General features: G+C 46.1%; 1 protein-coding gene across 1 annotated transcript in view; it reads right to left on the reverse strand.

The window, feature by feature from the left end:
- Window positions 1-4,809: 4,809 nt before the first annotated feature.
- Window positions 4,810-14,750, reverse strand: part of LOC133762338 (mitochondrial ornithine transporter 1-like) — a 37,253-nt gene continuing 27,312 nt past the window's right edge. Inside the window, exons 3-7 of the mRNA XM_062195338.1 lie at window positions 10,579-10,646; window positions 9,097-9,234; window positions 7,010-7,185; window positions 5,927-6,085; window positions 4,810-5,389 (exon numbers count right to left, since the gene is read on the reverse strand). Of these exons, the coding sequence (XP_062051322.1) occupies window positions 5,268-5,389; window positions 5,927-6,085; window positions 7,010-7,185; window positions 9,097-9,234; window positions 10,579-10,646 (663 nt within the window). The 3' untranslated portion in view covers window positions 4,810-5,267. The remainder of the gene's footprint in view (window positions 5,390-5,926; window positions 6,086-7,009; window positions 7,186-9,096; window positions 9,235-10,578; window positions 10,647-14,750) is intronic.

The raw sequence follows: 14,750 nt of genomic DNA on the forward strand, positions 1-14,750 counted from the left end.
GTCTGCGAACTTGGAAGGCTTCCATAACCTTGGCAACTCATGATGAGAGCCTAGGGTGGTTACTGGCGCCATAAACTAGAGTGTCAATTTGTTGGGTCAACAACAGGAGTCACTGTGCACTTGCTCCTCATGTGGGATCTCTGTCCTTAATGTGCTGTCCATTGTGATTTAATGCTATAACTAGTACTCAAACAGTATGTTTCATTTGGTGTTTCTATGTGGGTGCAAACTGTTGAAATCTTTACTTAATATATACTCAATTTATCTTCTGTATATAAAGAGAATTGAAAATGAATCTTGATGTGAATGGAAGGGGAGAGGGAAGGGGAGAGGGGAGGGTTGCGGGTGGGAGGGAAGTTATGGGGGGAAGCCATTGTAATCCAAAAGCTGTATATTGGAAATTTATATTCATTAAATAAAAGTTAAAAAAATTCCCCTCTGTCAACATCACCAACATTGTTGTTTTCTTTCTTTTGGATAACAACCATTATGAAAGAGCTGAGGTGATGTCTCCTTGTGGTGCTGAGCATTTCCCTAATGGTTAGTAATGTTGAGCATTTTTTCATTTATTTGTTGGCCATTTGTACTTTTTTGAAAACTGTTTATTCAAATCCTCTGCCCATTTCTTCAATGAATTGATTGTTTTCTTATTGTTGAGTTTTTAGAGTTGCTGATCTATTTTAGATACTAGCCTTGTTGGATAAGTAGCTTAGAAATATTTCCTCCCAGTCTTTTGGATGTCTCTTCATTCTGTTGTTTCCTTTGCTGGGCAGAAGCTTCTGAGTTTGATATAAGCCCATTTTGTTTACTTTTGATTTTGTTGCCTGCATTTCAGGTCTTACTCAAGAAGTTGTCACCTACTCCATTACCTTGAAGTGTTTCCCTTGTTTTCTTGTAACAATTTCATAGTCTTAGGTCTTAAATTTAAGTCTTCAATCCAACTGAGTTGAGTTCTGTATCTGGCAATAGACAAGAACCTAACTTCATTCTATATCCAATTTTGCCATTACCATTTATTGAAAAGACTATCCTTTCTCTAATGTTATGTTCTGGTGTGGGCATTTTTGTCAAAAATCAGCTGGCTGTATTCATGGGGATTAAATTCTGGTCTCTCTATTATGTTTCAGTGATCTATGTGCCTGTTTTTATGCCAATAGCATGCTGCTTTTATTACTGTAGCTTTGTAGTATGCTTTGAAGTGAGACACTGTGATGCCTGCAACTTAATTTTTTCCCCACAATTGATTTGTCTATTCTGGGACTTTTGTAAAATTCCAAGTGAATTTTTAAGATTTTTTCTTTAAATGATGTCATTGGTATTTTGATAGGAATTGTGTTCAATCTGTAGATTGCTTTGAGTAGTACAGATATCTTAATAAGATTCTTTCTATCCATGAGCAAGGAACTTTTGTGTGTGTGTGTGTGTGTTCATGATTTCTTTCATTTTATAATGTTCATGGTAGAGATTTTTCACTTCTTCGGTAAATTTACACCTAAATATTTGATTTTTTGATGTGTATTGTGAATGGGACTTTTTCTTGATTCCTCTTGCCCAGTTCATTACTGATGTACAAAAGTTTACTTTTTTTATATTGGTTTTCTAATCTTAGACTGTATTCATTTATCAGTTCAAATGCTTTTTGCTAGAGTGTTTAGGCTCTCCAGTACAACAACATGTCATCCATGTCAACATGGTTGTTTTGACTTCCTCCTTTGCAATTTCAAAGTTCAATTTATCTTCCCAAATTATGCCTCAAACTTCCAACACTATATTAAATAAGAGTGATGAAGGTGGGCATCAAAGCAACTTAAGTATGCCACACTAGTTTTCTTGGTGGAAATACACTACTATTTTCAGGAAGGGCCATGGGTGCTGAAATTGCAGTAATGCAAGAACTTTAAAAAAAATGTGGGGAAGGAAAATCCAACTTTTAGGAATTTTTTCAAAAGACTTATTTATTTATTTTTGACAGCAGAGTTAGACAGTGAGAAAGAGAGATACAGAGAGAAAGGTCTTCCTTTTTCCATTGGTTCATCCCCCAAGTGGCTGCTATGGCTGGTGTGTTGCAGCTGGCACACTGCGCCTATCCAAAGCCAGGAGCCAGGTGCTTCCTCCTGGTCTCCCATGCAGGTGCAGGGCCCAAGGACCTGGGCCATCCTCCACTGCACTCCCGGGCCACAGCAGAGAGCTGGACTGGAAGAGGAGCAACTCGGACAGAATCTGGCACCTAAACAGGGACTAGAACCCCAAGGTGCCAGCGCCGCAGGCACAGGATTAGCCTAGTGAGCCATCGCCCCAGCAAAGACTTTTATTTATTTGAGAGGCAGTTACAGACAGAGGGAGAGACAGACAAAGAGAGCTCCAATCCTCTGGTTCACCCCCCAAATGGCCGCAATAGCCAGAGCTGAACAGGTCTAAAGCCAGGAGTGAGGAGCTTCTTTGAGGTCTCCCATGTGGGTGCAGGGCTCTAAGCACTTGGGCCATCTTCTACTGGTTTCCCAGGGAGCTGGATTGAAAGTGGGGCAGCCAGGAATTGAACTGGTACCCATATGGGATACCAGCACTGCAGGCTGAGGCTTAACCTTCTATGCCACCATGCCAGCCCCAAGAATTATGATTTTGAAATAGATTATAGCTGTGGTTTCTCTTCCCCAACCCTCTGAGATTCATAAAAATTCTGACAGTTATGAGTTGCCACACTAGTCTGGGTTTGCTCATGTAGAGCACACCTGTTTAGATCTCTCGGGATACTGTGTTCACATGGCCCAAAGTGAACAATTCTTTGAGCAACATGAGAAACTTCTGTGATACTAGTTTTCTTAAACAGAATCTATTAATTTGGAATAGGATTATCCAAAAGTTAATAGCAAGCAATTTAACCATTTTAGAGACATGGAGAGAGAGATGTGGAGAGTAATTCTACTGGGGCAAGATTCTTAACTGCAGTGTACACACAGACACATGTGTTTGTCACCTATGGTGAGATTACTTTACATGAAGAATTCTTGCATTAAGTGAAATGCTTCTTGCAATAAAACTACCACCCAGAAACATTACTGTACATCACTCTTGACTATTCCTGACTGTTGGTTCTCAGTATGGATACAAAGCACACATAAACAAACATCACCTTAGACTCAAGTAGAAGGTAAATAATTTAAGGATGGAACACTCAAAATTTTTAAAAACACATTTCTTTAAACACAATATTTTTCTTTGGAGTACAGATCTAAAATGGTATAAATTGAACCATGAATTTAAAAATAGAATGAAAAAAATCCTCCTGACTGAGATCTCCAGGCCTTCCTCCCACTGCCTCAGACTGTTTCTGTTGAGGATATTTAGGTAAGCCTTGAATAGATAGACAATTTGCAAAGACCCCAAACCTAAAGGGCTGCTCTGCTGAGCTCCTGGGATGGAAGATGCTACAACAATTCACTTCCTGCAGGAAAGCAGCCCCTTCTGCTGTTTTGTTTCTATCCAGGCCCATTCATGGGAAGAACTACTAGGTAGCTACTGATCAGTAAAGTATGGAGAGAAAAGTCAAGTCAAAAATTTGTTTTCTCTTAAAAACAAAACAGAAAGCAACTTCCAGGCCCAAGCCTGGCCCAAGTGTCAGCCCCTTCTTGCTTTAGTACCAGGGCTAAGAGTTGCCACTGAGGCCTCAGGGAGAGCAAAAAGCTTAGGGAAACCAGAGGTTTCACATAATGTTTCCATTCTGCCAGGAATAGGAGAAACAGGCAAGGACTGTTACTTCTATGTTGTCCTCTGGCTCCCAGCTTCCCAGGATGCCTAACAATACTTTTTATTGAGAGAGCCTGCTGCTCTTGGAGCAGCAGAGGATGCTGAAGCACACTCCAGTGGTGACAAGAATGATCTCCTACTCCACATGGCCAAAGAGCAGCTGCCCATCAGCAAGCCTGTGGCGATCAGACTAACGGGCTTGAGTGGTGGTTTTGGTTGATATAACCATATATTTGGCAGGTTCAATAAGGTGCTTCTATGTCCTATTGCTTTATAAAGTCACACCCCACATATAGTCATCATTAAATGAGGACTCTTACCAAAAGTAGGCAGCTCTTCACTGGGGACATGTGCCAGGGAGTTTCGGACCCAGAGCTAAGTTGCAGGTGGGTCTGCCTATGGTGCAGAAGCCTGTGGTTCTTTCTAGTTTTGACAAGGGAGGAGATCATCCTCCAGTTCTGCCCCTCAGTCACCACCCAGTAAACAAAGACTTCTCTTGGTTTTGGCACTCTTTTCCCTGGAAGGGTTTCCCATCAGTGGAGACAGAGAGGACAGTGGGTGTTTCAGAGTGGATCAACCATCCCAGACAGGACAATAGGACAGCATGGACGCTACCCAAACCAGGCCCCAGAGGCAGTAGCTAATAGCTATGCCAGCCGCATGGGTCTTCTCCAAAGCACAGCAGGTCACTCCTACCCCAGCCCACTACCACTCCAACCTCCAGCTGGGGGAAGCTCTTTGGGAGAAGGGAATTTGATGAAGGCCACACTGCTTCCCAAAGGCCCTATCTTCCAGGCCACCTGCTGCAATACAGTCAGAGTATGGGCTGTGGTCCCATATAGAAAATACATGGCACTATGGTAGAAGGAGAGCATCTTGGAAAATCCAGGATGACTACTCGGAAACTTTAGCAAGAATGTGGAAACCACACCAGGGTACAGGTTATGCTCTTAGTAATCTACATGGATGTTTTAGTTGTTAACATACCATATGAAAACTTTTGAATAACTTTAACCACTTAGTATAGTATGCAGGTTAGGCAGGCTTTAAAAAGAGACTCTGTATCTAAAATAGGTTGAGCAATTATTTATAATCATGTTTATGAAAAATAGTCACTTCTGGGTTTTTCTGTTGATAATTGAGATTTAACATTAAACCACACTGTTTCCATTCACTCAATCCCACCCAAACTGCATGTAATGCATCCAGGCTAATGCAACTTCCCTGACAGAACTACATTCAACCTTTGAGGTTGGGAGCAAAGAGCCACTTGTACTCATACATGCTACCAAGGGCAAGAGCACCAGCTTTTCAATTTCAATACAAATTCTAGATAGAAATTATAGGATGTAAAAATAGAGGTTCTTCCATAAAGTTTCAGACTTAGGGCAGAAGAAAGGAAGACAAAAACAGAATTCCCAAGAAATCAGACTCATTCCACATCAATCTCATCCTCTGTGAAACCCTGAGATGAACTGCAATCCTCAATTTCCTGTGTTTGGATCCAGACCCACCAAGACACTTCAGTATGCTTCGAACTGGCTCATCAACTTCCTGCTGTACTCGTAGGCCAAAAATAGTGCCCCATTGTCAGGAAATGCTTGAATCATAGTAGGTTTCAGTTCAGAATATAAGGCTGCTATTCCTAGAAGACAAAATGGCAGTCAAAGACGCTGACAATTCCCTCTGTGGGGATACCCCACACAGTTCAACAGCCAGGGAGCTTTATACTTAGCAATATAGAAAACAGCACTGAAAACCAACACGTGATGGAAGATTTTCCTAAACAGACTAACAGAAACAAGCAAGTATTGGGTCATGTGGCACAGCTGAGTGATAACGTTTGTGTTACATGAGCCAGGAGGTGCTGACTTCAAAGCATCATCCCATTTTGACAAAATCCACACCTAAAAACTGTATCCAGGTTACTTAGGCCAAAGAATTGTGTCAGGTCCCTGACCCAGGCACATTATTCTCAAGAACAATGAAAATAAGCTAAAAAAAATGGGGAGGGGGCGGTTTGGAAACAAAGACATAAACCCATAAACATGGATGCACACACAGGGCCAGAGAGGGGATGAGGCATGGAGAAAAGAACACATGTGAGCCAACCTCAGCAGGACTAGCAGAGGTGTGGCTGTCACCCTACACACTGCTCTATTTCTGCCATTAGCAGACCCACCTTTATTCCTCACAACACTTAGCAAAGTCCCTGTAAATCCCGCTTGTTTGCCAGATATGGACAGAACTTGAATTCTGGATTTAATGCAATCCACTGGGTATACAGTAAGCCAGAGGCAAATCCCACCAACTCCACCACTTAATATCAAAGGGACAGAACCTAGAGAAGAAACACAGCAAATGGTATTTTGTCTCAAGAACAGATGATGGGACATTTCCAGAGGTCAATGGCATAGTGGCTACAGACAGGTGAAGCTAAAATTCCTACCACTGCAAGCACAATATGAGGACACTGTGGGAGCTGGGTAGTAGGATTTACACAGGGGCTGCCTGGGTCAGGAAGCCCTTGTGAGGGTTGTATTTCAGGTGCTCACTTAGGTGCTGTGGCCCCTAAACCATCCTTGGGAGCCGGGCTAGAAGCAACCACAAGCCCCAGCGGCATGGCAGTGCTTTCTCATGGTAGGTGAGAACTGAGGTCACCAAAACACACACTTTCTCAACTGAAGAGTTTTAATAGTTCAACACCCAAGAGCCCTGATTCTTCCTTTACAGAAGAACAAAAAAAAAAAAAAAAAAAAAAAAACCCAAAAAACAAAAAAACAAAAAAACCAAGTCTGAAAACTTACCTAACCCCAGACAGACCCAACACACTGAAAGGAGACACTGAAGACAAACTCACTCACATGTGCCTCACACAGTGGTGCCAAGTGGCTGAACAGAAGCTAAAAAAGAACCATGCAGTTCAGTACTCGGCAACACAATCAAGATGTATGACCCAGTCTTTTAAGCTTATTATAAGATTCCTTCTAGGGGATCTCCCCATGGGGAGAGGAATCTCTGCTATTTCTTCTCCCCCTAAAATGGATCCAGAGCAATTAACCAATGTTACCACAGTGAAGTTTGGACCCTGCTGCTTCAGCCCCTGTCCTGAGGAGGGTGCTAGTGAGCACCTGCCACAGGGCTGCCTTTCTCCATCCAGAAACTTCCCAGGGCCACATGGACCCCTCTCACAAGAGGACACAGGGAGCAGAGACTCCACCAGGAAGTAGACACCATCCTATCCCACTGCTGTTGATGTAATCACATTTATCTAGTTTATTCTTTGATCTCCCTGATACAAAGAATGATCGGCTCAGTTCATAGCCACCGAAGAAGAAGAAATAGCCTGGTACTTCTTGAAGTAAAGTGCTTGAGAATCTGTGGTAGAAGCCCAAGGGGCCATCCTTCCTAAGGACTTGATTCACGGCATACCAAACCATGCTGGGAGGAGACAGAGTGAGAGACACAGTTACAGGGGGTGGGGAAGCCAGCAATGCACCCAAATCCAACCAGCAGCCCTGGGTACAGGCTGGAGGGAAGTAGCTGATTTTGCAAAGGGCAGACCAGGAATTCTGAGAACAAAGGCATCCACCTCGGAAGGAGCTATCTTGGAGAGGCACAGATAGTTATTATACATGAGTTCTATCACCTAAACTGTTCTTGGTAAAGAACTTTTATCAAAATGGATGCAGGTGCTGGTGCTGTGGCATAGTGGGTAAAGCCACTGCCTTCAGTGCCAACATCCCATATGGGCACTGGTTCGAGTCCCAGCTGCTCCACTTCTGATCAAGCTCTCTGCTATGGCCTGAGAAAGCAGTAGAAGATGGCCCAAGTCCTTGGGCCCCTGCACCCATGTGGGAAACCCAGAAGAACTGGACAGTGCCCTGTGACCAGAGCAGATCAGAGGCCTGCTTCTACTGCAGTCAGAACACAGGACACCTCATGCTCTCATTCTTCCCCCTCCTGCAGCAGGCACTGTGGCAGGTTTCATCCTGACTAGGAACAGGGTGAGGAATTGCACATTCCAGGTGACTCTGTTCTCAGCAGAGCCTCTGCTTGGGGACACACAGAAACAAGCAGCACAAGCGTTTGAAGATCTTTCTCCTTCTGAGTGCTCCAGTGGGCCCCATCAGGCCTCCCCCACTGGTCGGGCCTTTTCTGCGCCTCTTCCCCCTACTCTAAACCCAAACGTGACTGAGTCACCCAGTGCAACACAGGGAAATGGCCTTCCCATCCAAGTTGTAGCCTGAACCACAAGTGCTCTTCAGGGTCTCTGTTGTGCCAGCCAATGCTCTCTTTTCCTTGAAGGGTGGCTGTGTCCTTCTGGTATACCTCTCAGTCAGCTCCCATACCTGTGTGTGTTCAACCACTCAGGACAGAAAATATTCTGAAAAAGCATTCTCTGTCCTGAACACATACAGACTCTTGGTCTCATCATTCCTCCCTAAACAAGATCGTGAAATGGCAAGGTATGGAGCATTGCCATAGTGTTAGGTATTGTGCCACCCAGAGGTGATTTAGAGCAACCGAGAGGGTACGTGTAGGCACTATGCAAACACTCTGCCATGTATAAAAGGGCTCGGGAGCACCCACGAATTTTGGTGTCATGAGGTGGTCCTGGATCCACTTCCCCACAGATACCTAGGGCTGACTGCACCATCTGCAAATAACTGCCATGGAACCTGAGAGCAGGACCCGCGTGCTGTTAATGTGCTCTCTCTTATTCTGTGCACCAGTTACAAGTCACATTGCTAGCACTGCACCCTGCGACGGCTGTCCATGACACTGTGCGCATGTTGTACTGCACTGTTTAAAAGACTTCCACTCTTGAGCTTCCAAGCAATGATAGGCAGATTCAAACAGGATGTAATGAATGTCAAGGGTGCAGAAAACAGGGCACCGCAACAAACCCCATTCTCGCTGGGCAAAGACTGTTGGCTGTCAGTCTGTCATTCTGTCTACTGCTTTTCCCCAGTAGGCTTCGAGTTAACCACAGCAATGTCCTCGACCAGAACTTTGGCTAGCCGGATGTCAAGATTCTGATTAGGAATGATAATAACAACTTTCCAGTTCAGATGTCCCGCAGAATGTGGTTGCACGCACCCTCGCAGGTGTTGAGGGCCTACTCTCAATACTTGAGTTGGGCAGCAATCTGAACACTGGTGAGCTGCTAGACTTTCAAGGTTTTGCTGTTTTCAGAGCTCGGACCCTTTGCAGGTAGGCCGCATCTAGAGACAGAGCAGATCAATCTGCTTCCGCATGTGTGATTTCATTTCAGCACAATACAGTGAAAACCACACTGGCTACCCCAAGGCAACAGAGCCGGAGCTGGTTCCTGGGAGCAGCACTTACTTCTGGCTGTTGACAATCTTCCCCGAAGTCTCCATCTCCTGCGTGGCCTGGAGGCGGCACTTCTCCAGCTCTGTAGGGCAGAGCAGCAGCGCGGCAAAGGCAGAGGCGAAAGATTCAGCGGCCGCGTTCTGCAGGTCGCTGCAAGCGCAAGCGCAGGAGGCCTGTTACCCATTACCCACCCCTGAAGCAGGAATGCACGCCCGGGACCGCTGGCGTGCTTCCCGATCCCCACCTGGGGACATGGTGAATGATAGGTGCAGCATTTAAAGTTCCACAGCTACCACGAGGTGGCGCTTGCATCCCAACAGGAGTCCGCCCAACACCAAGTTCAGACTTGGAGTTCAACACAGTATAATGGACCTTACCTCCTTGTTCCCCCAGCACACGAAGTGCTGCGAGAAGATTCCAGCTTCAGGCCAAAGCTGGGCGCCCTTAGCCCGAAGCTGCGATGCAAACCAGTTTGGCCGCTACGGAGCCCAGCGAGGCGCGTGTCCTATGAGGACTGGCGAGGAATAGGTCGAGGAGGCGGCTTCCAGGTCGTACTGCCCGGCAGCCCACTCCGCAGGCGAGACTCTCCATTCAGAAGCGCCGCGGGGCACCCCAGCTGCACCTCCTGGGGACAGAGGAGGACGCTCCCCAGCCAGTTGGCCGCTGAGGGAAGAGCGCCAGGAGCCCGGCGCCTCCGCCGAGTCCGACCGCCAGCGCACGGGTCCCGCGGCACGTGTGCAGAGGGCTGGCCGCCTCCCTGCCGCCCAGGAAGGTCACGGCGCCCCGCACCCTCCTCATAGCGGACTCCCCGCAGCCGCGCCTTCTTGGCCCATCCTGTTCGGGCTCCAGCGCCAGCGCTAGGCTTCCCCTCCGCAGTCGGGACGGTCGCTTACACTCGCGTTCTTTGCTGCCGGCCCTCCCTCACGCCCTGCCGCACAGTCCGCGCCAGGGCCAGGGCCCCTGCAGCCACCGCCGCAGCCGCCTGGGCCGCCAGCCCGCGCGCGCCCCGCCATGCCCGCGCGCGCCAGGAAAGTGGATGTCGGCGCGGGGCCACTGTGCGCTCTATGGACCCTGGGCTCTGCTCCCTGGGAGCTGGGCAGTTAGAAGGCCTGGCAGTGGCCTGGGACTGGTTGCCCTTCCTCTGGGTTCCCTGAGGGCCCCTCTGAGGGCAGGCTTTGGGTAACCTCCAGGGCTTGTGGCAGGGCTGGAAGTGTCACTCAAGACTTTGATCTGATTATTCTTGCTGGTCCGCTAAGGCTTTAATTTTAAATTATGGGTATAATTGAATACCAAAGCACTGCAGTGATAGTGATGAAAACAAATAAAATCCAAGGGCCAGCGTTGTGGCGTAGAGGGTAAAGCCGCCGCCTGCAGTGCCCGCATCCCATATGGATGCCAGTTCAAGTCCTGGTTGCTCCACTTGCAATCCAACTCTCTACTATGGCCTGGGAAAGTTGTAGAAGATGGCCCAAGTCCTTGGTCCCCTGCACCCACCTGGGAGACCCAGAGGAAGCTCCTGGCTTCTGGATTCGGGTCGTTGCAGCTCCAGCCATTGCAGCCATCTGTGGTGTGAACAAGCAGGTGGAAGGTCAGCTCTCTGCCTCTGCCTCTGTAATTCTGCCTTTCAAATAAATAAATCTTAAAAAAAAAAAAGAAATCCACTTATTGCAGCAATTAATAGTAGCTCCCAATTTCCCTCCCCAAAGGAAATCTTGACACACCATTGACATTCCAGAAAGTATTCTGTTGAAAACTTTTAACTGCAAGTCAGCTTTAGTTACTGATTTTTAAAAAGATTTATTTATTTATTTAAAAGGCAGAGTGAAAGAGAGATATTCAATCTACTGGTTCACTCCCCAAATGGTTAGGAAGCCAGGAGCCTCTTCTGGATCCCCTGCATGGCTACAGGGACCCAAGCACTTGGGCCATTCTCCAGTGCTTTCCCAGGCACATTATCAGGGTGCTGGATCAGAACTGGAGCATCTGGGACTCAAACCCATGTCCATATGGGATGCCTGTGTCACAGGCAGGGGCTTGACTCACTGTGTCATAACGCTGGCCCCTCACCATGAATTCTACAGGTGGTAGCTACAATTCTTTGCTATTTTATTAAATAACTGAAAATATTCAAGTACGCTATTATACACCAGGAATAAACTAATTTTCTTCAGTGCCCTAAGACAAAGTTAAGATTGGCTAGTCTACTTGAGAGGGCTGCTCAATGCACATTCATACTCAGGCTTCCGATTGCTTTGCTTAGGCCTTTGTGTTTTAAATTATTATTTTTTTTAATTTTTGTAAGATTTATTTATTTTACTTGAAAGGCAGAGTTACAGAGAGGGAGAGGGAGAGAGAGAAATCATTCATCCTCTGGTTCACTACCCCAGTGGCTGTGACAGCTGAAGCTGGCCAGTCTGAAGCCAGGAGCCAGGTGCATCCTCTGGGTCTCTCACATGGGTTCAGGAGCCCAAAGACTTGGGCCATCCCCTGCTTTCCCAGGCACATTAGCAGGGAGCCAGATCAGAAGTGTGGCAGCCAGGACTCAAACCTGAGCCCATATGGCAGCAGCTTAACCCACTACACTGTAGTGCCAGCCCTGTTTATATCTTATTCTACAAACTGTTTTCTTTCTTAAAACCTGGTGTCATTTTCTTATACAACTTTCGGCCTTGTTTGCATATAGTGTTGTGTTGATGCCAATGTAATTTAAGTGATATGGACCCAGATTGATGACTTAAATATTAGACTTGTGTTATTGCACAACTGAAAAGACCTAGTCCAAAGTGATACTATGGCTCTGGCCTCAGAACCAACTCTTAAGGCATTTGGATCTGGCTGAAGAGCCCATGAGAGTATTTTAGGCATGGAAAGCCAAGACACTCTGGAAACAAACAAACAAACAAACAAACAAAAATACAAAACAAACTTAAATGAAAGATCTCTGCAAGTGAGATCCCAGTGGAAGGAACGGGCCATCAGAAAAAAAAGGTACCTTTCTCTGAAGGGAGGAGAGAACTTCCACTTTGACTATGACCTTGTCCAAATAAGAACAGAGTTGGCGAACTCAAAAGGCTTCCATAGCCTTGGCAATTCATGACAAGAGCCTAGGGTGATTACTGATGCCATAAACAAGAGTGTCAATTTGTTAAGTCAACAACAGGAGTCACTGTGCACTTACTCCCCATGTAGGATCTCTGTCCTTAATGTGTTGTACAATGTGAATTAATGCTATAACTAGTACTCAAACAGTACTTTACACTTTGTGTTTCTGTGTGGGTGCAAAGTGTTGAAATCTTTACTTAATATATACTAAATTGAACTTCTGTATATAAAGATAATTGAAAATGAATCTTGATGTGAATGGAATGGGAGAGGAAGTGGGAGATGGGAGGGTTGCGGGTGGGAGGGGAGCTATGGGGGGGAAGCCACTGTAATCCAAAAGCTGTACTTTGGAAATTTATATTTATTAAATAAAAGTTAAAAATAGAAAAAAAAAAACCCAAGTGATGCTATGAAGGTGTCAGGGCCTGATAATGAGGCCCTTATCAGAACCAGTGCTTCAGAACACAAGCTTCTAGACAGTGGTTGAATTACAGAAATAAGCCAGGGATTTTAGATGCCTTGCCCAGAGTGACATGTGACAAACTTAAGAGACAGGGAAGAGGTCTTGCAGCAGAACCTGCAGTTAATAGCAACCTGGAGGGCTGAGGGCCTGACCCTGTGCCCTGGGGCTGTGGCTTTTGCAGGCTAGGAAAAATAAGACTCAAAATATAACTGAGGATGGCCCCAGTTCTCCTGCTATAGATTAGAACACAAGCCCAGATGCTTGTGTAAAAGTCCCTGTGACCTTTAGTGAATCCCTTAACCTTTTGTACATCCCCATCATAGAATAACAACATCAGGGACTCCTCTGAATGACTTCACTCTGCAAGGCTGCTGGAGCAGCATCTACAACACCAGCATTCCATAGTGGAGCCTCAGTTTGAGGGTTGGCTGCTCTGCTTATGAGCCAGCTCCTTGCTAATGCACCTAGGAAGGCAGCTGGAGATGGTCCAAGTACTTGAACGCTTTCTCCCATGTGAGAAACTCAGATGGAGTTCTGAGCTCCTGGCTTCAGCCAGGAGTTTGAGGCCTTTTAATGGCTGATTCAGCAGATGAAAGATCTCTTTCTCTGTGTCTCTTACTTTCTGTCTGTAAAATTAACCAATAAAAAATAAAACAAAGGAGACAGGAGGCTGATGTTGTGGCATAGTAAGTAAAATATACAGCACCAGCATCCCATGGGGATGCCAGTTTGAGTCCTGGCTGTTCCACTTCTGATTCAGCTCCCTGCTAACTGCTAACATGCCTCAGAAAGCAGCGGAGAATAACCCAGGTACTTGGATCCCTGCACCAATATGGGGGACCTGGAGGAATCTCCTAGTTCCTGGCTTCCATTTGGCTTATCCTCAGCCACAGTGTGGCTATTTGGGGAGTGAAACAGTGGATGGAAGATCTCTCTGTCTCTGTCTCTGTCTCTGTCTCTCTCTCTGTAATTATGCCTTTAAAATAAATAAATAAATCTTTAAAAATAAAAAAGAGGGGCCAGCTCTGTGGCACAGCAGGTAAAGCCACCACTGCAGTGCTATAATTCCATATGGGCACCAGTTCTACTCCAGGCTGCTCCACTTCCAATCCAGCTCCCTGATAATGTGCCTGGTAAAGCAGAGGAAGATGGACCAGCTCCTTGGACCCCTGCACCGATGTGAGAGACCTGGAAGAAGCTCCAGGCTCCTGGGTTTGGATCAGCTCTGCTGTGGTCATTGTGGCCATTTGAGGAGTGAACAGCAGATGGAAGACCTCTCTGTATCTCTGCCTCTCTGTATCTCTGCTATTCAAATAAATCTTTAAAAACAATAAAAATAAAGAATAAAGGGGTTGGTGCTGTGGCGCAGTGGGTTAATGCTCTGGCCTGAAGCAACCCATATGGGAACCAGTTCAAGACCCAGCTGCTCCACTTCCAATCCAGCTCTCTGCTATGGCCAGGGAAAGCAGTAGAAGAGGGCCCAAGTCCTTGGCCCCCTGCACCCATGTGGGAGACCCAGAAGAAGCTCCTGGCTCCTGGCTTCAGATCAGTGCAGCTCTGGCTGTTGTGGCCAGTTGGGGAATGAACCATCAGATGGAATACCTTTCTCTCTCTCTCTCTCTCTCTCTCTCTCTCTCTCTCCCTCTCCCTCTCCCTCTCCCTCTCCCTCTCTGTGTAACTCTGCCTTTCAAATAAATAAATCTTTAAAAAAATAAAGAATAAAGAAAGAAAGTGTCCACACAACCTTTGTCCTGGAGAAATTATCTAGGAATCTTTGGCCTCTTGAGAACAGCATTTTAGAGACAAATCACTGCTGTTTGTAGAGGTAGGTCAGACCAATAGTATTTCAGTCTTGGGTTGAAAGCAGCAAACAATGCAAGACACTGGCATCTCTGCTCCAGGTAGCTGCTTGCTGCACTTGGATTGCACAAGCTAGGGACATCTATGCAACTGGCTCTGTAGTGAGTGGTGACAGAGGTCAGAGGTGAGGGAACAGACAGATTTACATGGAAAAGTGAGGCTTTGTTTGTTATCACAACAGAATTTCACAATGCTGGTTACTGACATTGAAAGGAGAAATAATTTCACAACCATTCCCTGA

This window comes from Lepus europaeus, chromosome 6 (assembly GCF_033115175.1).
Source record: "Lepus europaeus isolate LE1 chromosome 6, mLepTim1.pri, whole genome shotgun sequence".
NCBI classification, from domain to species: domain Eukaryota; kingdom Metazoa; phylum Chordata; class Mammalia; order Lagomorpha; family Leporidae; genus Lepus; species Lepus europaeus.